General features: G+C 39.5%; 1 protein-coding gene and 1 long non-coding RNA gene across 9 annotated transcripts in view; one reads left to right on the top strand and one right to left on the bottom strand.

Annotated features, from left to right (window-relative positions):
- The window catches only part of Pak7 (p21 (RAC1) activated kinase 7), a 306,881-nt gene that overhangs the window by 203,504 nt on the left and 81,302 nt on the right, over positions 1-22,075 (top strand). For all 8 annotated transcript variants that reach the window (NM_172858.2, NM_001360384.1, NM_001360382.1 and 5 more), the window contains one exon: positions 10,190-10,404. In NM_172858.2, coding sequence (NP_766446.2) covers positions 10,201-10,404 — 204 coding nt within the window. In that variant the 5' untranslated portion in view covers positions 10,190-10,200. The remainder of the gene's footprint in view (positions 1-10,189; positions 10,405-22,075) is intronic.
- On the bottom strand, positions 1,276-4,863 carry Gm39942. The gene is made up of 3 exons (XR_866765.3): positions 4,851-4,863; positions 2,024-2,025; positions 1,276-1,362 (listed from the first exon to the last, which is right to left on the bottom strand). It is a non-coding gene; the product is annotated as a predicted gene, 39942 (long non-coding RNA).

Below are 22,075 nucleotides of genomic sequence, written 5' to 3'. Positions count from 1 at the left end.
CCAGGTGCAAAAGGAGTGACTTCTAAAGGAACCAGATAAATGTTTAACACTAGAGATTAGCACAGATGCAAGGGGAGTGACGTCAAAGGGAATTTGTACGGACCAGATAAATGTTTACACTAGAGATTAGCGCCTTCTGCCAGGCAAGAGTTTTACACTTAGTGTTAATAGCACCAGGGTTGTTAACTCTTGACACGCCTCAAGAATAATGTAGTGTCACTGACCCCAAAATTCTCTAGGCCTTGTTAAATTATCTTGTCTGAAGAATTCCCATTTATCAGTATAGTATATTAATTTGCTCTTGGCATGGAATATAGCCTGTAATATGAATTTCTATCTCAGTGAGAATTCCAGACTCTTTCTGCAGACAACTGAATTAATGGCTAGTGCTTTATTGTTTTATGGTAGTGCTTAATTAGTTACTGAATAGGTTAAACTCCTTGCTGCTATCTGGAATCTAAGAACACTGGGGAAAGGCTTTAGCTATGTTAGAATACAATCTTAAAAGGCATTTACTATAAGGTAATGCTTAATAGAGTGCACGTGAATCTATACATTAGACTAACACGGTGGAAATTTGATTATTATGGGTTAGGGGAAAACGCCAAAACTCCAGGAGGGGAATTTCCATGTAACTCTTATCCTCATGAACAGCTTCCAGGCTTTTCGCCTGTCAAACTGACCCAAACTGGAGAGCTGACTTTCGTCAGACTTCCAGGAGGAGAGTCCTAGAAATTCATTTCTCATGAGCAGCTTTTTGGCATTTCTGCCTCACAGGCTGACTCCACCAGAGTGCCCTGGCATCTTACCCTTTTTAATTTTTAATATTTTATCTTTATTTCTCAGCCGAAGTTCCAGGATGTCCCGCTTCGTCGTAGCTACAGATCTCAGGAGCACTCTAAAGATGAGTGGAAACACAATGATTACTAATAAAGTAATGCCAAAAATAATAACAAGTAGGATTATATATTGAACCCAATCCAGGAGGTTCAGTGCACTTAAGTTGTTTTTCAAATCTCTGGCCAATTCATCAATGTTCCAAGTGTCCAGATGGCTTTTACTAATATCTGAAATTTTTACCTTTAACTGTTCTAAGTCATGGGAAATATCAGTATCTTTCCATATACCCTGTAAATGAGTTTTTGTCTTTTCCCAGTCAGTGGTAGTATTATAAGGTAGGGGAGTGACACAAATGTATTGGAAAGAAGCATGACATTTAGTAGCTAACCTGGTCTTAATATTAGCAATATCTTGCCCTATTGCCAGCACAACTTCTTCTAGGGCATTAACCTTTGCTTCCAATTTTTTTATCTATAAAATATAACTCTGACAAGGCTACAGAGATATTCTTATGCATGTCATCTCAGATCAATGTTTAGCTGTGGGTATCTGAATCTACTTCAGTCAGCTGCTGGATAGAGATTCTCAGAGGACAGTTATGCTAGGCTCCTATCTGTAAACACAACAAAGTATCATTGTCAGGAATTGGTACTTGCCCAGGGGATGGATCTCAAATTGGTCATTCCTTCAGTCTCTGCTCCATTGTTGTCCCTGCATTTCTTTTAGACAGTATAACTTGAGGTAGAAAAAATTGTGGGTGAGTTGGTGTCCTTATCCCTCCACTGGGGGTCCTGCCTGACTACAAGAGGTGGCCTCTTTAGGTTCCATATACCCACTGTTATGTATCTTCGCTAAGGTTACCCACATAGACACCTGGAAACCTCTCCCATCTCAGGTCTCTGGGACTTCCTAGAAATCCTCCCCCCCACCCCCAGCAGCTTCAGATTTCCATTCATTCTCCTAGTCCTCTGGCCCTCTCTCCTGTTCCTCCCCACACCTGATCCTGACCTCTCCATTACCTTCCCCATCCTTTCTCCTACCCAGTTCCATCCCACCCTCTGCCTCCTATGACTATTTTATTCCCCCTTCTAAGTGAGATTAAAGCATCCTCACTTGGGCTTTCCTTCTTGTTTAGCTTCTTCGGGTCTGTGGGGTGTATCATAGGTATCTTCTACTTTATGACTACTATCTACTTGTCAGTGAGTACATACCATGCATTTCCTTTTGGGTCTGGGTTTCCTCACTCAGGATGATATTTTCTAGTTCCATCCATTGGCCTGCAAAATTCATGATGTCCTTGTTTTTAATAGCTGAATAATATTCTACTGTGTAAATGAACCATGTTTTCTATATCCATTCTTCAGTTGAGGAACATCTATGTTGTTTTCAGTTTCTGGCTATTATGAGTAAAGCTTCTATCAACAACATACAACATAGTATGTGTCTTTGTGATATGGTGGAACATCTTTTTTGGTATATGCCCAGGATCAGTATAGCTGAGTCTTCAGGTAGAACTATTTACAATTTTCTGCAATGGAGGAGTATTTTCCTTTCTCTACATCCTTTCCAGCATGTTCTGTCACTTGAGGTTTTGATCTTAGTCATTCTGATTGGTGTAAGATGGAATCTCAGGATCATTTTAATTGCATTTCCCTGATGACTAGGGAGTAAAATTTCTAAGGAATAATTTATATTAACTATAAAATACTTCAGAAAAATAGGTGGTCTGCAAAGTACATGAAATATAACAGTTGCAGACCCACTCCCTGACAATTTCCAGTTCTTTCTGGTTTGCCATGATATTTCTTTATGAATTACCCATTAATTTTCCAGGTTTTTACATACAGACACACATCGAATGACTAGACAGAATTTCATGTTATCCAATGATACAATGCCCAGGTCATTTGCACCTCAAACAATAAACCAGACAGGAAACAGAGTAGTGCTAGTGAAACATACTTACTAGCAGTGAGAGTAAAAGTGTAGCACATATTCCACAGGCTCAACAAATACATGCCTCAAGAACACCAGGCTCCTTTGAGGGGTGGGTGGGTATGAGTCTAAGCAGAGGAACAAGCCAATCACTAGAGGCAGCCATGGGATAGGCACTTGCATTGACTGACAGGTAGGCTGTTATACAATTGTGGATGACCTGCCTGTGTCTAAGCAATATCTTCCATAACTTTGAGCACATGCAAACTCCATTAGACATGTATGAGATGGTAGGCATGGATTGTTTCCTAATGGGCACTTCAAGGACAGATCTGAATTCATTATGTTTTCATCCAATACCTGTTCAGGTCAAACTTGTATGTTGCTCTTCCCAGCAGGAGTACTTGGTAGAGAAGTGCTCTATTATACTGTTCTATAGGGAAGTGGCAGACGCATTTTTTTAAAGGGGAGTTGCACCAGATAACTGGGATCCACTTAACACATACACACATACACACACACACACACACACACACACACACACACACACTTCATATATATTGTAAATAACACTTATTAAACACCTTTTTATTTAATTTCCTGCTATTGTGCCTAATAATTTAGCCTTATTATACAATTTTTTAATCGCCCATTTATCTAAAGAGCATATTCCTATTTTTTTCATGTCAGTATAAGGCTCACTTGCTTTGTAATTCTCACTGGTAGGGACTTTTTCAAATGTTGTCTTTCTCAAAGTTTCTTCTTTTATTCCTAATTGCTTGCAAAAAATAATCCCTTATTTTTCAAACCACTTTTTTCTTCCAACATGATATATATTTTGTTGAATTTTTATCTACAAATTAAGAAATCTAGTGGTATTTCAGAGGGCCCCTCTCCCCACGACTGTGTATCCTACGCTTGATCCATATACATAATTATTGAGTTTGCCTAAAGGCCATTTTAAGCGAACCTAATTTAGTAGTGAGAAGAATACAGTGCTTTGCAGTCTGCTGGTCAAAAGCAACACCTCAGAGGCAGGTGTGAAGTGAGGAAGGCTTAGATGGGAATTAGATTTTGCTTCTCCTAAGAAGACACCCTAGACAAATTAAGTTACTTGATCTTCATAAGCCTCATGACATGCTTGTAAAAGGAAGGATGTATGTCATAGAATTGTCAGAATCAGTCACAACTGACTGTTTTTTATTCTTTTCCTATACTAAAACATAGCCATGGATATGATCCATGAGTCCTCTCATCAAGACATCAAATGTGGATGTAATCTTGAAGTTGCTGGCCCAGGTTTATTGTGAGTGTGGCATCATGCCACAGATATCACTGTAAATCTTCGAGATTCTATTTAGCTGAATGAGAATTTCTTTAGGATTTAGAACCATTTGTGCTTTTTTTCAGCTTTTTGCTTTTCTTCTTCTGAAATCAGTCATGAACACCTCAGAAAAGAGTCACATGCTGTACTGGCTAGTTTTGTGTCAACTTGACACAGCTGGAGTTATCACAGAGAAAGAAGCTTCTGTTGAGGAAATGCCTCCATGAAATCCAAATCAATTAGTGATCAAAGGGTAAACACCCCTTGTGGGTGGGACCATCTCTGGGCTGGTAATCTTGGGTTCTATAAGAGAGCAGGCTGAGCAAGCCAGTGAAAGCAAACCAGTAAACATTCCTCCATGGCCTCTGCATCAGCTCCTGCTTCCTGACCTGCTTGAGTTCCAGTCCTGACTTCCTTTGGTGATGAACGGCAGTATGGAAGTGTAAGCCGAATAAACCCTTTCCTCCCCAACTTGCTTCTTGGTCATGATATTTGTGCAGGAATAGAAACCCTGACTAAGACACGTGCATTGACGGCTAATCTTGATTTTTCAACTTGATGGGATTTAGAGTCACCATAAAACCTAGCCTATGGAAATGTCTATAATGGAATTCCTAGACTGCATTAATTGAGATGAAATCCACCACTTTAATTATGACAAAGACATTCCATGAGTGAGGGTCCCACACTGAATAGAACAACAATAAGTGAGCATAGCATCCATCCCTCTCCTTGCTTTTTGACTGTAGACACAAAATGAGCAGCTTCCTCGTGATGCTGTTGGCAAAACTTCCCTGCCATTATATACTATCCTATGAAACTATAAACCAAAATAAACCCTCCTTCCTTAGGTTGCTTTTATCACTGTCTTTCTCTTATACTCAAGAAAATTTACTAATGCACTTAACAGGCAACTTTATGTCCTTTCTGGCCATCTCTCTGTTGCCTGATGCTTTAGGACACCAGGATACTATCTCCATTTTTCACCTGGATGAAATAAGTAATGGCTACTGTTGAGAGAATATCACTGTAAATCTTCGAGATTCTATTTAGCTGAATGAGAATTTCTTTAGGATTTAGAACCATTTGTGCTTTTTTTTCAGCTTTTTGCTTTTCTTCTTCTGAAATTCTTTCTTGTTATTGTTATTTTGTTTTGTCTGGTCTTGATTTTGTTTGAATGGTTTGTTGATTCATTTGAAACATGTCTCACTATTTCAAACACTATGACCTTAAAGCTGAGACAATCCATCTACAACTACTTCCTTGGTGTTGGTATTCCAGGTATATGCTATCATGCACAACTGTTTCCTTTTTAAACTTGGTCTTACCAGTCATGTAGCTCTGTGGTTAACGTATATAGGATCACAGGTTCTATAGACTTAGGTTACTTTAGCCACAGTTTTCCTCTCCACCATTCTCTATGTACAGTGCTAATTCAGTCATATTTCTTTTTATATGCATTCACTTGAGTGGCACAGTAGCTTCTGAAAATTCACAAATAAAGAGAAATGGCAAGATATCTCTGTTCTATTTCTAAAATATATTTGGTCTAGCATTTTTATTGCTTGTCCAGGTATAAATGTGAGCAAACAAACTCTTCCCAAATGACTTTGTCTTTCTTTTTTAAAATTATGGAAATGAATGTCTACTAAAATGTCACGTTGACATAGCCAATGAAAGGCGATATTATCTTTTTGAATATGTTATCTGTTCAGCAAGCCAGATGGTGGTTTATAGAGCCACTAATTTGTAATGTTTTTCGACTGAAAATTCTCCAAGCAGTCAACTACCTAGGTCATGGTATCACAATTAAGGCTCTTTTGCATTAAGGCTATTGTGGGGTGGCTGATGTAGCTTCCCAGATTGGACATTGTTATTTGAAACCTTGGAGCAGCAAAAACTGAAAAAAAAGTGATGAGTTGATAGAGATGCAAGACCAGAGGTGATAGGTGTTTCTTATTAGCTTCTGTTTATGTAACAATCAGCTTCCAAAAATAATGGCTCAAAGGATTTGTGTCCTGATTTGATAGGTTAGAAACTGAGGATGCAGGTCATCCAGTAGTTTTCCTGCTGATGGTCTCTTTCATGCAAGGAACATATTTCATCCAATAAGCAGCTCTGCTGCTGGGGATTAGCTTGGATTGGCTGGTATAACAAATGACCTGGTACAACAATGCAATAGCATGGCTTTATTTTCTTATGTAAACCTTGGGTTCTGAAATCAGCAAGAGGGCAAACCCTGATGATCAGCACATGGCATGTTGTATTATTTTTTTTTGTCCCACAGATTACAGCAAATTATATATCCAAATCTAGAGTCAGTGTGAGAGAGGCCTTGGACACTGTTGGCTGTTCCTGCAATGGCCTTCCTCTAATTGTCCCTTCTCTTCCTTACATTTCCAATTCCATGTGTCCACCTTTTAAGATCATCAGATTTATGTTTATTGACCCACTTACAGCAAAGTACTTGTACTAGCTAGTTTTGTGTCAACTTGGCACAGCTGGAGTTATCACAGAGAAAGGAGCTTCAGTTGAGGAAAAGCCTCCATGAGATCCAACTGTAAGGCATTTTCTCAATTAGTGATCAAGGAGGAAAGGCCCCTTGAGGGTGGGGCCATCTCTGGGCTTGTAGTCTTGGTTCTATAAGAGAGCAGGCTGAGCAAGCCAGGGGAGGCAAGCCAGTAAAGAACATCCCTTCATGGCCTCTGCATCAGCTCTTTCTTTCTGACCTGCTTGAGTTCCAGTCCTGACTTCCTTTGGTGATGAAGAGCAGTATGGAAGTGTAAGTCGAATAAACCCTTTCTTCCCCAACTTGCTTCTTGGTCATGATGTTTGTGCAGGAATAGAAACCCTGACTAAGACAGTACTCAAAGAATTTCCTTTTCTTATTGCTTCATTTCATTTTACTTTTGAGACATGGTCTCACTCTGTAGCTCAGAATGAACATGAACTTATGACTTAGCCCAGAGCAGACTTGAATTTGGGGCATTCTTTCTACCCCAACCTTCCAAGTGTTGTGATTACTGGCAAGAAACACAAAGCCCAGCTAAGTCATTTCTTTTAAATTACCTTTTCAAGGTCAATATAAGACCAGCAATGTGTTGTAGTTATTGCCATCTTTTATTAATGTCCAGATTATTCTGAAGTAAGACCCGTCAAAGACAGTAGGGCTTTTCTATGTTCTTCACAACTTTTTGCCTATGGTCAAATACCAGAGGAAAACACTTGAAAGGAGCCAAGGTTTATTATGGCTCACAGGTTCAGGGGATTCAGTTCATGGTTACTAAATCTCATCACATTGAGCCTGGAATGAAAAGTAACATATCAAGTTGCAGGGCCATGGGTGTGGGGGAAAGATGGGAGTGGGAGAGAACCTGTGTCCCATCAGAGTTCCTGTGTTCTGGGCTGGCGGACCACAGGAGGACTGCTCCACACTTTCCTCGCGGCCCCGGGTAGGTGTCTGGCTGTGTGAAGCCACTGACCCCACTCAGCAGATGGTGAACAAGGGGCAGCCCTAGGTACCAGGTTCCCAGTCTCTGGCATCCCACACTGGATACCACAGAGGAGCTGAGAACAGAATAGGGGCCCTGGGGTAGCACTGGGCCCTGGGGCCGAAGGGAGGAGAGGGCAGGGGAAGGGATGCTGGATGGTTTCCACGTGGGCGAGAGTGCTTGGTCCATGGCTGGAGCACAGAGGTTAGACGTTAAGAGAAAACCCAGTCCATCATTCAAGCAAGGCGGGCCTTGATGATCAGAGACTGTCTACAGTTTTAGAGCTTTATTATAGAAAGGCAGTGGGAAAGAGAAAAGGTAGAAAGAGAGAGGCCGGTCATGGCAACGTTGGGGGGAGGGGGGAGAGAGAAGGAGAGCTAGAGAGTAAGAAAGGTGAGGGCTTAAAGAGAACTAGGAGGGGCCAAGCAGCCCTCTTATAGTGGGCTGGGCTATCAGGTAACTGTGAGGAGGGAGTCTAGCCAGAATGCCAGAAGCTTGGAACATTGTCCTTGTGACTGATGGTCACAGAATTATGGAGTTGGGGGCTCTGTGGTTTCAGGCACCCGATTCTGGGAACGTGGCTCACCTTTCCGTATGTTGTAGAGTTTTCTACTGGGTCAACAGAACAAGCCCCATTCAACCAAAACAGGCTGCCTATCACAGTCCCACATCAAGGAATACAACTTCTCCCTGTGGGCCATAAAACAAAGGCCAGAGTTAGAGTTAAAATATGCCCATCAAACATTTGCATGCCACAACATGTCCCACCTCCAAAATGCCCTGTTCAGCACCTATATAAGCTAATCATCTCTCAATAGTACCATCCTCTGGAAAACAAACTTTCAACACTTGAGCCTTTGGGGGCATTTCAGAGCCAAGCTTTAAGACATGAGAGGCAGTTGGGACTGTGAATGATCAGATGTCTGTAACAGAATGTTTATGCAGACATAGGATGAGGTGTGCACTTGAGAGAGCTGGAAGGCAGAAAACAAATGGCCTGAAAAGTAGCGATATATGATGAAAAGAAGGATGAGGGTTTGATAAAAGAAGAGAAATAGAATACGGTAAAGGAAAGAAATAAGCGAAGATATTAATATCCACAAAGCTCTGGCCACAAAAGCAATAGTCACTGAAATTACATGCTATAGTGCTTGAACCCAAACAGCATCCAAGCAAGCTATGTTGACCCATGCATCTTCAACAAGCCAATCAAGCAAACAACTGAGAAAAAGCAGGAAAAAAAAAAGGATACTGGTCAATGTCATCACATTAGGACAAAGGGCTAAGTGGTCCAGTGACCTTCCAGCTCTGTCTTCCAGTGTTAGTATAAGGTTTAGGTTTAAATAGAGGACAAGAGGTCTGTCAAGATAACTGTTCCAGGCCAAGGTGTGTTGTTGCCTATTAGCAATGTCTGTGCCACAATCCAGTTCCTCCTGCAAAGTATTCTGGCGCACTCTCAGCACTGTGTGAACTCCTTTTCTGTGAGACAAACTCCCCTCTGGTCAGCACCAGGTTTCAGCTTTTTTCTTCTCCCAGCATGGGATTTCTGGGGCACAAATGTTTCTCTTTAGAATATCTTCAATCCTGCCAGAATGGCTATACTAAGGTCCTCCTTACAAAGAAAGCAAAATGTCTAAGCCCCAAAATAAGCTGGTAAGCTTGTATAAGCTCCACAGCAGTTCGTGGAAGGATTCCCAATGTGACTTTTATCTTACTCATAGGCGAGTATCCCTGGTCAAAAAAAAGCACACACCTAAAATACTCCCATGTAAAGTGTGACAACCCAATGCTGAAAGCCAAGTTACATCAAAAGTTTTCAGAACCTTAAAGCACAGCTTCATCATTTACTGTAGCTAGTACTTACAGGAGGACCTACTTTGGCCTGGTGATTTTGTAAGTATTTGATAAGTATTTAGTTCTACTTATCATAATTGCTCTATATGCTGAGTAATTAATAGCTTCTTTTTCATAGTGATATATATGTTATTTTGTCATATATGTGTTCTGAATTTTGAGTGCATATCAACTTTGATGTGCTTCTCCTTGGAAATTGGTCAGCTTTTGCTTCAGTAATGTTTTGTGATAAACATGTGAAATCTAACTCTAACCCTTCATATGTTACACTCACACAATGATCAGATGTGGCTAACATTGACTCAGTTCGAAGAATTGTCTGGTCTTGACTCCAGAATAGGCTTATACATCTGCTTCATATATTGATTCTTCTAAAACTGAGGATGAAGATGAAGAATAATCTACCTAAGTAATCTTCATGGCAAGTACATTGGGGTTGGGGCATGCAGAGACTCTAAACAACCCCACCCTAGACTGGCTTATTGTCTAGATCATTGGTCAGTGTAGGTCACATGAGACAAATTCAGTATCAATGCTACAAGCCCCTGTATTCCACTGGGATCATTCAAGACAATAACAAAGATTTAGAATGAAATTACCTAATCTATACAGCTTGACAATCAAGCTTCTAACTTTTGAAAATAGTATTGTGAAAAATAACTAAAATGGTGTAAGTAAATGATTTAAAATAAATATCTTCTTGCTGCAAACTACAAGTTACCTATTCTCTCTTTATATTTCCCAGGTTTTTACATCATGTTTGGGAAGAAAAAGAAAAAGATCGAAATATCTGGCCCATCCAACTTTGAACACAGGGTTCATACTGGATTTGATCCACAAGAGCAGAAGTTTACTGGCCTTCCCCAGCAGTGGCACAGCCTGTTAGCAGACACAGCCAACAGGCCCAAGCCCATGGTGGACCCATCATGCATCACACCCATACAGCTGGCTCCCATGAAGGTATGCAAGGGTTCTATCTTGGTGTCAGTCTCAGGCCATGATCTGATTTGACCTAATATGCCAACTTTATAAACTATGTAGCCTTTTTAAAATGTCCCTATATTAGCCACAGTTAATCTTCATGTTGCATCACACAGGAAATTTAACCTTCAGATACTGGTTATTGTAATATTCAGGTGTAAAATTAAGCTACAAAATGAATTTTCTTTCTGTTAATAATCTCCACTTCCTCTGACAGTATCAGCAATAGCTACTAATCGAATATTTATTGGCTATATTTCTGATGTCTTCTATTTGTTTTCAAAGTATTTATACATAATCTTATATAAAATGTGATGAGAGTTTAATAGCAATAAATTACATTTATAGATGTGTAAAACACTAACATGTATATATATACATATATATATATATATATAATAGTAAATATGTGTATCTTCGCATTTATTTTCATTGTCTGAAAGAGAACTAATTCAAATGTTAGCAGATAATTTCAGTCTTTGAATAGGCTATAATTTACCCACTTGCTGCTGCCCTCCTGGTCACCCCCTCAAGTAATCCATCCCCTACCCCCCATATCCTATCCCCTTCTCCTCTGAGTGGGTGGAAGCCAGGCTGGATATCCCCCACTCTAGCACTTCAAGTCTCTATGAGGCTAGCTGTACAGACTTATTTATGCCAGTGTTTCTCAAGAGATATCACAGATCAGAATCACCTAACAGACTTTGATTAAACAGATGTTTAATTTAGGGTTTCTATTTCTGTAAAGAGATACCACAACCATAGCAACTCTTCTTTTTTTTTTTTATTACGTATTTTCCTCAATTACATTTCCAATGCTATCCCAAAAGTCCCCCATACCCTCCCCCCCCCACTTCCCTACCCACCCATTCCCATTTTGTTTTTTTTGGCCCTGGCGTTCCCCTGTACTGGGGCATATAAAGTTTGTGTGTCCAATGGGCCTCTCTTTCCAGTGATGGACGACTAGGCCATCTTTTGATACATATGTAGCTAGAGTCAAGAGCTCCAGGGTACTGGTTAGTTCATAATGTTGCACCTACAGGGTTGCAGATCTCTTTAGCTCCTTGGATACTTTCTCTAGCTCCTCCATTGGGGGCCCTGTGATCCATCCAATAGCTGACTGTGAGCATCCACTTATGTGTTTGCTAGGCCCCGGCATAGTCTCACAAGAGACAGCTATATCTGGGTCCTTTCAGCAAAATCTTGCTAGTGTATGCAATGGTAATCTTCTAAAGGAAAGCATTTAATTGGGGCTGGCTCACAGTGCTGAGATTTAGTCCACTGGTATCATGGCAGACAGGAAGCATGACAAGATGCAGGCAGACTTGGTGCTGGAGAGGAAGCTGAGAGTTCTACATCTGCATCCCCAGGCAGCAGGAAGACGCAGTGACCTACTAGACCTAGCTTAAACTTCTGGACCCTCAAAGCCCGCCCCTAGTGACACACTTCCTCCAACAAGACCACATCTACCTCAACAAGTCTGCACCTCCTAATAGTGCCACTTCCTATGGGACTATAGGGGCCATTTGATATAAACCCCTGCCACAACACAGATAGGAAGCATTACCTGTTTTTGATTCGGTAGAACTGGATTAGAGCTTCCAAATGTTCATTGCTAGCTGGTGTCCTGCTGGTGCTATGGCTAGTTGTCTGAAGACAGACTTTGAGAATCTTGACAAAAGTACTTATAAAGACTTTTTTTAAAATATAGAAGTCATAATCAGCATGATTTTACACTGCTTTAGCAATTTTTAAATTGTCTTTTTTTCTTAGAATCTTAGACCTATGTTAAAAGTCAATTTTCTTGGTCCCCCAAGCCTCAAGAGTATAGACTGGATGAAGTTATCTGAATAGTCAAAGGGAAAAATTACTTTAAGCATTTGGCAAGAGTGTGAAATGCTGACCAATCATGTAGTCTGTACTTAGCATATGGGACACCCTGGAGTCTATTTCTAACATCTCTTCTCCCCACACCAAAACTGTTATTTTTTTTCTGCCTAACTCTTCTGTTCATAAGAACGTCATAAGCAATATTACCCAGTTGTTCCTGAATTAGATGTGTTATATGTAAAGGGAAGGTAGAATGGCTACTGAGTCTCAACCGTGCTCCTAAGGTGCTTGGTGTAACCCTCTTCCCTCTCAGCATCACGATGGAGATTCTGATTCAGTGTTTCTGGAGTCCCCCAATGGTTTGTATTTATAACAAACGGTGCCCTGATGAATAATGTGAATATCCTGTAAGTACCACTGTTCCGAATGAACACAGTGGCATGTGCCTGTAATCCAAGCACTCAGAAGGCTGAAATAAGAAGAGTATGAGTTCCAGACCAGCCTGGGCTACATAGAAATCAATACTGTGCATCGAAATTCAGTGGAAAAGCATTGTCATCACTGGGCTAAAGTGAGCGCTGCTTGTTCATCTTTTCCCTTTGTTACAGACCAGAATCCACTCTAAGTGATGCAACAAAATGAAGAAAAATAGAGAGGGAAAGGTCATCACGACCTCCCCATTGCATGAGCAATCGGCGCATCCTAATGTTTTCTTCTGAATTCTTTTAAATTATGAATTAGGATTGTAGCAGTTATTTTAAGAATTTTGTCATATTTAAAGTTTACTGTGATGCCACACAACTTTTTTTTTACTTAAAATTGAGATAAAAATTCTGATTCATACAGAGGACTTGAGTTTAGTTTAAATTGTAACTTTATAACTTACCCATTTTACTAGAGAAGGATACTACTATAAAGTTTGGGCTATAACATATTACAGTTATCATGAATACATGTGTACCTGGTTCTAATAATATTGTTGGGAACTCCTGGGCACCTGAGATTCTTTGACTTTACAAGATCAGACTATTTTCATAGTAATTGAGAGTCCTTTGGCATTTCATTATGTATTGAAGATACATCAGGCTTTTCCAGAAAGTAACCTATGTCATATTGTCATGGTTTATGCCTCTAGTCTAGTGTCATGAACTCTAGACTCCTATGCTTTAAAAGCTTGTTATTTTTAATATACTATGGTATGTAGTTTTTTAATAAATTTTTTGGACCCTGAATAAATTGGGGGGGGGGGTGTCTAAAATCAAAAAGTTCAAGCATAAACATGTCAGTCTCACATCAAATATAATCATCTGTGATTTCTGTGGTTTGATCTTCACACAGTGCTCAGTATGTTCTCTTTTAATTGTCCTATATCTTTATGAAAAGATAATTTTGCCTTCTCTAGTTGACTGTTAATGTGCAAGTACCAAAAGATTATTGAATATAATATCTTATCATACTGTAATTTAATGCAATTTATTTAACCTAACAGTTTGGAGTCAGGTAATGCTCATATCCTTTATCTAATTTATCCACACTTTATCTAACATAGCCTTTAAAGCATTCTCTTTTGGAGATTTGTTTTATTATCTATTTATGTGTCTGTGTGTGAGAGAGTGTGTGCATATATTCACACATGCATGTGGATGCCCTTGGAGGTTAGAAGGGGTCATTTTCCCTAAAGGTGAAGTTACAAGCAATTGAAAAATACCCAACATGAGTGCTAGAAACAAATTTCAGACCTTCTGAAAGAGCAGCAAGTCTTTTAACTTCTGAGCCATGTACCTAGCCCCTAACCTTCAAAGGCTCCTTTAATATATATCTGTCTAACTTATAATTTCAAAAATGTCATCTTGTGTGTTAATTCTTTAATAATCCTATACATTGTATGTTTATCACATTTGCCCCCCACTTCCAAGATCCATTCCACCTCCATACCCACCCAACTTGGTCTTTTCCTTTTCAAATTTCATGGGATCTAATTCATGTTGCCCAAATATGCTTGGATTTAGGGCAGGTTCTGAAGTTTGGTTGACCTATCAAGGGTCATATCCTTAAAGAAAATTCACTCTCTTCTCTCTCTCTCTCTCCCTCCCTCCTAATCTCTTAACAGTGATTAATTGCCAATATCTCCTCAGCTAGGGGCTGTATTTCCCTTCTTGATGGGATTTTGCCTTGATCTTTCTAAGGTCACAGTGACTGTAAGTTCATCTGTGCAACTGCCCTGTTTTGTCCAGAAAACAGGGTTCCCTGCAGCATTTACTGAGTTTTTCGGGGATATATATGCCCTATTTAGGGCACAGCATTTCACAGTCAATTGTCTGCACATTTACCAGCTGAGAGTCTCTATATTAACTGCTATCTACTTTAAGAAGAAGGTTTTCTGTGCAGAGTTGAGAGGTTTGCTATTTCATGTGTGTAGTGATAAGCTGTTGACTGTTCTTCAAAGCTTTCTTTTGTTCATTAATTTATTTGGTCACTTTACAACATTATCACAGGACCCTCCTTCCTCTCTTCCCAGTCCCTTCCTTCCTCCCACCTTTCTTCCCTTCCATTCTCCCTCTCCCCCCACTGCGTACCAACCCACACTGGCACATCAAGTGGCATCAAGACTAAGATAATTCTCTTTCACTGAGGCCAGACAAGGCAGCCCTGATAGGGGGAAAGCAGGACTTCCAGTAGAGGAAGAGAGACACCAACCCAACCACAAAACCTTCAACCCAAAATTTGCCCTGCCTACAAGATGTACAGGGATAAAATTGGGAGTAGAGATTGAGGGAATGGTGAACCAATGACTGGCCTGACTTGAGACCCATCCGTGGGAAAGAGTCAACACCTGACACTATTAATGATTCTCAGCTATGTTTGCTATTATGATGTGTCTGCTATATTTACAGACAGGAACCTAGCTTATCTGTCTCCCAAGATGCATCTAGCAGTGGATAGAAACAAGCAGACACACACACACACACACACACACACACACACACACACACACACAGCCAAACATTAAGCTGAGCCTATGAAGTCTTGTGGAAAAATCAAGGGAGGGATTGAGGGAGCCAGACAAGTCAAGGACACTACCAGAAGACCTACAGAGCCAGCTAATCTGGGCCAATGTGGGCTCACAGAGACTGAACCACCAACCGAAGAGCATACACAGTCTGGACCTAGACTTGCTATACATCTGCAACAGATGTGCAGCTTTGTCTTCATTTGGGTCCCCTAATTAGTGGAGAGGGGAATGTCTTGGACTCACTTTGTTGCCTATCTTTGGATCCCTTTCCCCTAGCTAGGTTAACAGCCTTCTCTTTATTCTGTGGAGGCAGAGGGTTGCAGATAATGCCAGAGCCAAGCTGGCTTCCTTGGGTCTTCTGCATCTCTGCAATTATCAGCATTTCATAACATTCCAAAGTTGGGGTTCTGTCTCTTCCTTTTTGTATGTTAGACCTCTGGCCACTACATTAAAAATAATCTTAAGGAGACAAAACAGGTAAATGAAGAGAAAAGAATTTCCAGGTCTGGCTGCTCCATTCTGAGTGACCACTCTTTGTTTCCCCCTTGTTATAGTTTGTGTCACATTCTCCTCAAATAATGAATCCATCTCTATTCCTTTGTAATTTTCTTTCCCCTTGTTCATGATTCATTATTGCACACCAAGAGCCTAAATATTTTTAGCTTTGCCAACTTAGTCCTATTTCTATGAGATTCTGTTTTCTTTTAATGTGTTTTGAAGTACATGTCCCTAAACTATAGGACAACTATATGTTTTCTAACATTAAAGCTTTGATCACTTGCAAGTAATGACTTCAACCTCACTTATTTAAAATAAACTAGTTTATAGAACATGCCTTATTTCCACATGATTAGTTATATTGGCTTGTAAAAGATAATTTGAAAAACTCATTTACCTTTCCTAAAATGCCATAGACTTTGCTAAGCAAATTCACTCAGTGAATGGACTGAATAAGATGGAAGAATTTTCTTAATTTATAGTGTCCCAAGTTAAAGTGGGTAAGTATTCACTTCTGTTAAGCACTAACAGGTTGTCAAAATATCCTTAAGTGACTAATTCTAATAAAAGTTAGGCTTATAAACCAGAAAAGAAAAAAGAAGAAATCAAACTGTAGCAGTTGGTTGTCATACTCTTCACTGACCGTGAGGAATGGCCCAGGAACTTTTCTGACTTCCATGCCTGCTTCTTGCCGTATACTATGGTCCTCATACTAGATTTCAGCTTAGCTAAGCAACTGCTCTCCTCCTTATTTCCATCCTAATATTTTACATATGCCTCTTCTCAAAGCCAATAGACTCAATCTGCTATAGCTTCCCTATTCTCTACTTCAATATAGTTTTAGCTCCCTCTTCTTTGTATCTTTCTCTACTATGATGTGATGTTGGACATATTTTAGCTCATAAAGCCTGATACCTTAATATTTACCCAGCTGGACTAGATCTTTTCATTTCTAAGTCTCCACATTGGTGGGTGAACATCATAGCTTATCTACCAATGAGGCCAGGGTAGTCTTAAACTGGGAAATATTCACAGGCAAAAGCAAGAAGTAGTCTTGTATCAAAACCAAGTGTAGTAAGTGTGTAAAAAGTAAATAGATCACCTATATGGGTGGCACAGAGAGTTCCAGGGAGACTAGAAGGAGATAGTGTCAGAACCACAGAAGCAGGGACTGAATAACGAATAGTGCAGAGCATTTGGAACCTGCAATTAAGAGTTTGGTGCCTGATATCCTCCATAGGTGAAAGTTCCAGGTCTTGCATCTGGAATTTGGTCTTTAAAAAAAAAATGAGTTGATTTGTTTTAGGATCAGATAAAATTTAAAATTTACATGAGATATTGATGTAATATAAAATCTTGTAGGTTAGTCGTGGGAGTCATCATTGAAAAGTTGAAATTCAGGAAGTTCTTCCAGCTATATGACTGCCAAAAGACTTCTGAGAAAAGAAAAAAAAAAAGAACACAACACTTCTTCCAGAATAAACAGTGTACTTTTCATAAAGATAATTTAGGTGAAAAGCAGAGCGTAATTATAAAATGAAAATTGTCTGGAAATTTAACCATGTTTTAAAACTATTTGTAAAACTTCCACTTCAAAAGAAGTACATCGATGTGTGTCTGTTTGATCACAACCAGTGCTCCCACAAGGAGGACAGATGGTTCATCTGTCAAAATCTCTCATATTCTACACTTTTAAAAGCCAGTGAAGACAACAGACAGGCTCTGTCAAGCTTTCCCATGCCTTTTATTTCTCAAAACTCCCCTTTGCAATTGAAAAATGTCTTTTGAACCAACTCTCCAGCATAAGGACTAGAGAAACACATGTTTTACATGCAAGAACAATACCTGGGTAAGATGAACTTTTTTTCAAGTAGGAGGAGAAGACTATAAGCAAAGCCAAGAGATCCTCACATGATCTCTTCATGTCTAGGAATTGCCAACAAATTTTCCACTTTATGATGAAGCTAGGCTTCAAAGTGTACACAGTAATAGCATATCCTCTCTCCTGAAAACATTCCCCTTCTCTCTTTTCTCTCCTCCCCTTATCCCTCTTCAGCCCTTGTCAGGAGCCATCTAGAAGAGGCTATGACTAGCAGATGACTTTCCAGGAGATGGTCCACTGTTTTTGTATGGTCTGCAATGTGTAAAGTTCTGAATTTCAAGGCCTTCAGAAATCTCATCTCAGGATTGATTTTTACTGCTAACATGCCTTTCCTGTCATTATTAAATTAGTCTAATAATTTCTGGGCATTAGTTCACCCTATTGTTCAGATTTTCTGCAGATCAACAAAGATCTACTCTCTTGTAGTAACACTATATAGACAAATTAATGATTTAATAATGACTTATTGAATTCCTAAATTTATACAAGTAGTTTTGAGCCCTCTATAGAAAAAGCTGCAATTAAGACTCTGTCAACCTTCAGGTGTTATGGTCTAATTGCACTAGAATAGAAAGCAGACTTAGAACAAATTTACAATCAGAGAAAACATTCCTTCTAGGCTGGCTGTGAAATTATTATCTAATAACTAAAGATCATAAACTGGGAATGGACAATTTACTGTAGGTAAAAGGATGGAAGATAAAATATTGACTGGATTTATCTATAGAAAACTTCAAAACTAATCAGACACTAGGCAGACAATTTGCCTCTTGACAAAACTGTGTTAACTTATAAGAATTATCGTTTTAAACTTTTAATGAACTTGTGGAGCTAGTGAAAGATGATGAATATTTAATTAGGTAATTAGTCTTAATGGAAACTCATGTAAACATTCCTGCTGAAACTTCATATTTGATTGATGATGAACTTTTGGAATGTAAATACCCTTAGAAAACTATGTGATCTATTCTCCTCAGAAAGTATAAATACTAAAGACAACAATAAGGGAGTGGCTTTTTCTACCTCGCAAAGCTTCTTTCATTCAGAAATAAAAAGGTAGAACCCTTTTCTTTCTATGAGCAATAAAGGCTGGAGACTATTTTTCATCCAGAATGAGTAGGTTTTTTTTCTGCATTACTGCTTGCTCAATGAAACCTGCTCTTAGGAGCTTTGACTCCATCCACCAAATACATGTATGCATTTGTAAGTATAGATGTGTGTTCGTAAGTATACAAGTTGATGAGACAGAGTTGAGACCAATCAGCACATGTATGTGTATGTGTAAGAGTATGTGTGTGTGTGTGTGTGTGTGTGTGTGTGTGTGTGTGTGTGTGTGTGAATATTTGTTTATGTAAAACTTTTTCTTCCTGTGAGCATGATTTTCTTTTTCTGGTTCACAAAGAGTCGATAAGCTCCAAGCCTCCCTTTGGCCTGGCCATATAGAGGCAAGGCTTCAGAACAAGAAAGAAAGGAACTATAACAATTAATCTTTTATTTAATTAATTCCTGCTAACAGGAATTAATTACCAAATGTATATTTGTCTGTCTGTCTATACATATGTACATTTAAGAGTTATGAGTTCAGAGTTTCTCGCTGGGCATTATTGCAAGCACCAAATAATTAAGTTTTGTTTCATCAGTAGTACTGAGCCCATAAATCATCTATCACTGTTCCTGGCTCATCTGGTATCAGCATGACCCCAATCAGCAACCACCCCAAACCCCTGCCACATCCACTGTTTTTACAGAGAGAGGGAACTTGTACCAGCCAGGCTCCTGCTAGTCCATTCTTTACCCCTCCTCCGTTTTCCTCTTCCTCACTGAACTCTAAAAGTTAGAAAGTAAAGCCTAACTTCAGTACTCTATAAGTACTCATAAGAATTTATAACTACCATCTCTTTTTTTGCATCAGTAGTCTGTAGTATCTTACTTACACCACATTAGAAGTTCCTAAGTTTGAGAAACCAAATTCAAATGGCTTTGTTGTTTCTAGTAAATAAAAGCTTCCATTTTCAGAGTGGCTATACTCAGGGAAAGCACCACTGGAGGTGATTGCCCCGCTTCCATGTTAAGAGGCATCGTAAGTGGATCAGTTATCTCCTGCCGGCCTCTTGGCAGGTTCATCCTGACATCATAAACAGATTATTCCACAACCATAGATCAGTGGGGGAAGTTGGTATAGTTAACTAGTCTTTCTTATTTGACAATTCTGGCATTTGGACAGTAGCTTCTAGGTTCACAATTAATACTGTAGCACTGAAAGAGAGTCCATGTAGAGCAGTTGCCATTTATCTCACCATGAGCATTTAGCATCTCCTGTCATCCTTAAGACCAAAGAAAACATACATGAATCTGGCACTCAATGCCATCATAGGCTATGCTTGGAAATCATGTATGGCAAAGATGATCAAGTCTACATCTGAGAACTACCTGGTACAATCCAATGCCTTTCTCATTTTTCAGTGAAAGTCTTCAATTGCAACCCCAGGGAAGAAATGAAAGTGCTGACTTTATCCGAACACAAAACATGCAATCTTACAACACTTAAAGCTGCTATCTTATTCAGCTCTGCTTCCAGATCCGAGGATAATGTGGAAGAAAAGCAGACTCCAGATCTATGGTGATCTGAAGCTTTTGTTGAAGTACACTAAGGAATCAGCCTGACCAAAATGAAGAACACCACTGCCAAACACTAGATAATGTTTATAGAGCACAAAATGTTCAATATTTATTATTTGTGGCATTCACACAATGACTAATGAAGTATTGAGCCAGTAGTGAGGGGGAAGAAACCTTGACTGAGTCCAAATCCACCCAATATCCAAGTTGAATTACACTCTGTATTCTCACCCACCTGCCTCCAATTGCTCTCTTCCTTTGATTTTTTTCTTCTATAAAGAGTTAATGACTAATTTATGTGTGACTCACTCAGAGTATTTGCTTTTGATGGGAAGATGATCAAAAGGAAAATTTTAACTCCAACCATAGAACTCTATGTTGTAACCTCAAACTAGTGAGTAGCCTGTTGGCATATTTTATCATGGGGAAGCTTTATAGTTTGCTTTGTATAACACAAGAAAGATTGATTATCCTGGAGAAGTTAGCAAAAAATGGGGTGGGGTTGGCATGGATCAGAAATGCAGGTGACCAAGCATGATCTTCACTATTGGAGGCTGTGAATGTAGATGCCATAGTTGCTTCACAGATACCATTCATGATTGACTGAATTACTAAACCGGAGTCTTCATCTCTTTTGCCACAGCCTCATGATAGGCCTGGAAGCTAGGCTTGACCATAGGGCTTTCATGATCTGTGCCTTGGTATGAACACAAGCTTGTGATATGCAGTGAAGATTTCCATTCTGCACCATGTTAAGAGAAGCATTCCCTGGAAAGCTCTGTAACTCTAGGAGAGTAAGCTCATTTGGTGCACATCAAGCCTGCACTGTCTACATCCTTTCAACCTGAAGCAGAGCCCCTCTATCCTCACCTCACTGTTTGACACTGAGTATGAGGCATTATGTAGCTTTAAGAGACAATGGACTGATACCTTGCTTCACTTAATTGTCAAATCATCCTTTCAAGTGGGTGATTCTAATTCCGTATTTTAGATGAAGAAAACAAGATTTAGAAAAATATAGAATATGAGCCAGGATTTGGTAGCTCATGATTGTCACCCCAATGCTTGCAAGGCTTATTCAGCAAGATTGCCATGCATTCAAGGTTAGCCTAGAGTATACAGAAAGATCCTGTCTCAGTATATATTGCAAGTTTCATAGCTGGTGACAAAAACAAAAACAAACAAAGGACCAAAACAGATTCAAGTCCCAAAACTATGTGACTCTAAAACTCATTCCTATAATCATCACACTCCCTAAGTCCTGATGGTAAGAGTATTTAAAATAAAATTTTAAAAAGGTCTAAAAAAGAAAGTAGTACATAGTATTCTTAGAAAAGGTATCATGGTTTCTCAAGATAATTTAAAGACTGTTGTAAAGGTGTTACAGGTAAGGGATGCCTTTGACTCTACCATTTAGATCATCTGGTTTTAACCTATGAACTTCAACCCACCCAAGATCCTAATAAGGACATCACCTTAAACATCAACTATCATCTCCTGTCCTGATAGCAGTAAAACTTAGCTTTCTACATCCAACATGTGCAGTGCCTTTTGTGGGGCCTTCCATTCATGCAATCCCAATCTCCGCAAGTGAAATGGCAGAATAGTTAAACAGAAAGAGCTAATGAAAGCATTTGCCAAGAGGCAAATGAATAAACACTCACATGAATGCTGTTGGTTCTCCACAGTGGCCTACCTGCTCCCTGAGCTAGCCATTCTTGGACTTGTGCATCAAATTCCCCAAGCACAAGCTCTCACCTAATTAATGTAGAGCCCTAACAGCTGAACTTGCCAATGATGAAGCTACA

Source organism: Mus musculus, chromosome 2, assembly GCF_000001635.26.
Source record: "Mus musculus strain C57BL/6J chromosome 2, GRCm38.p6 C57BL/6J".
In the NCBI taxonomy this organism is placed as follows: domain Eukaryota; kingdom Metazoa; phylum Chordata; class Mammalia; order Rodentia; family Muridae; genus Mus; species Mus musculus.
The sequence above is the reverse complement of the archived record's forward strand: the minus strand, read 5'-3'. Positions and strand labels throughout refer to the sequence as shown.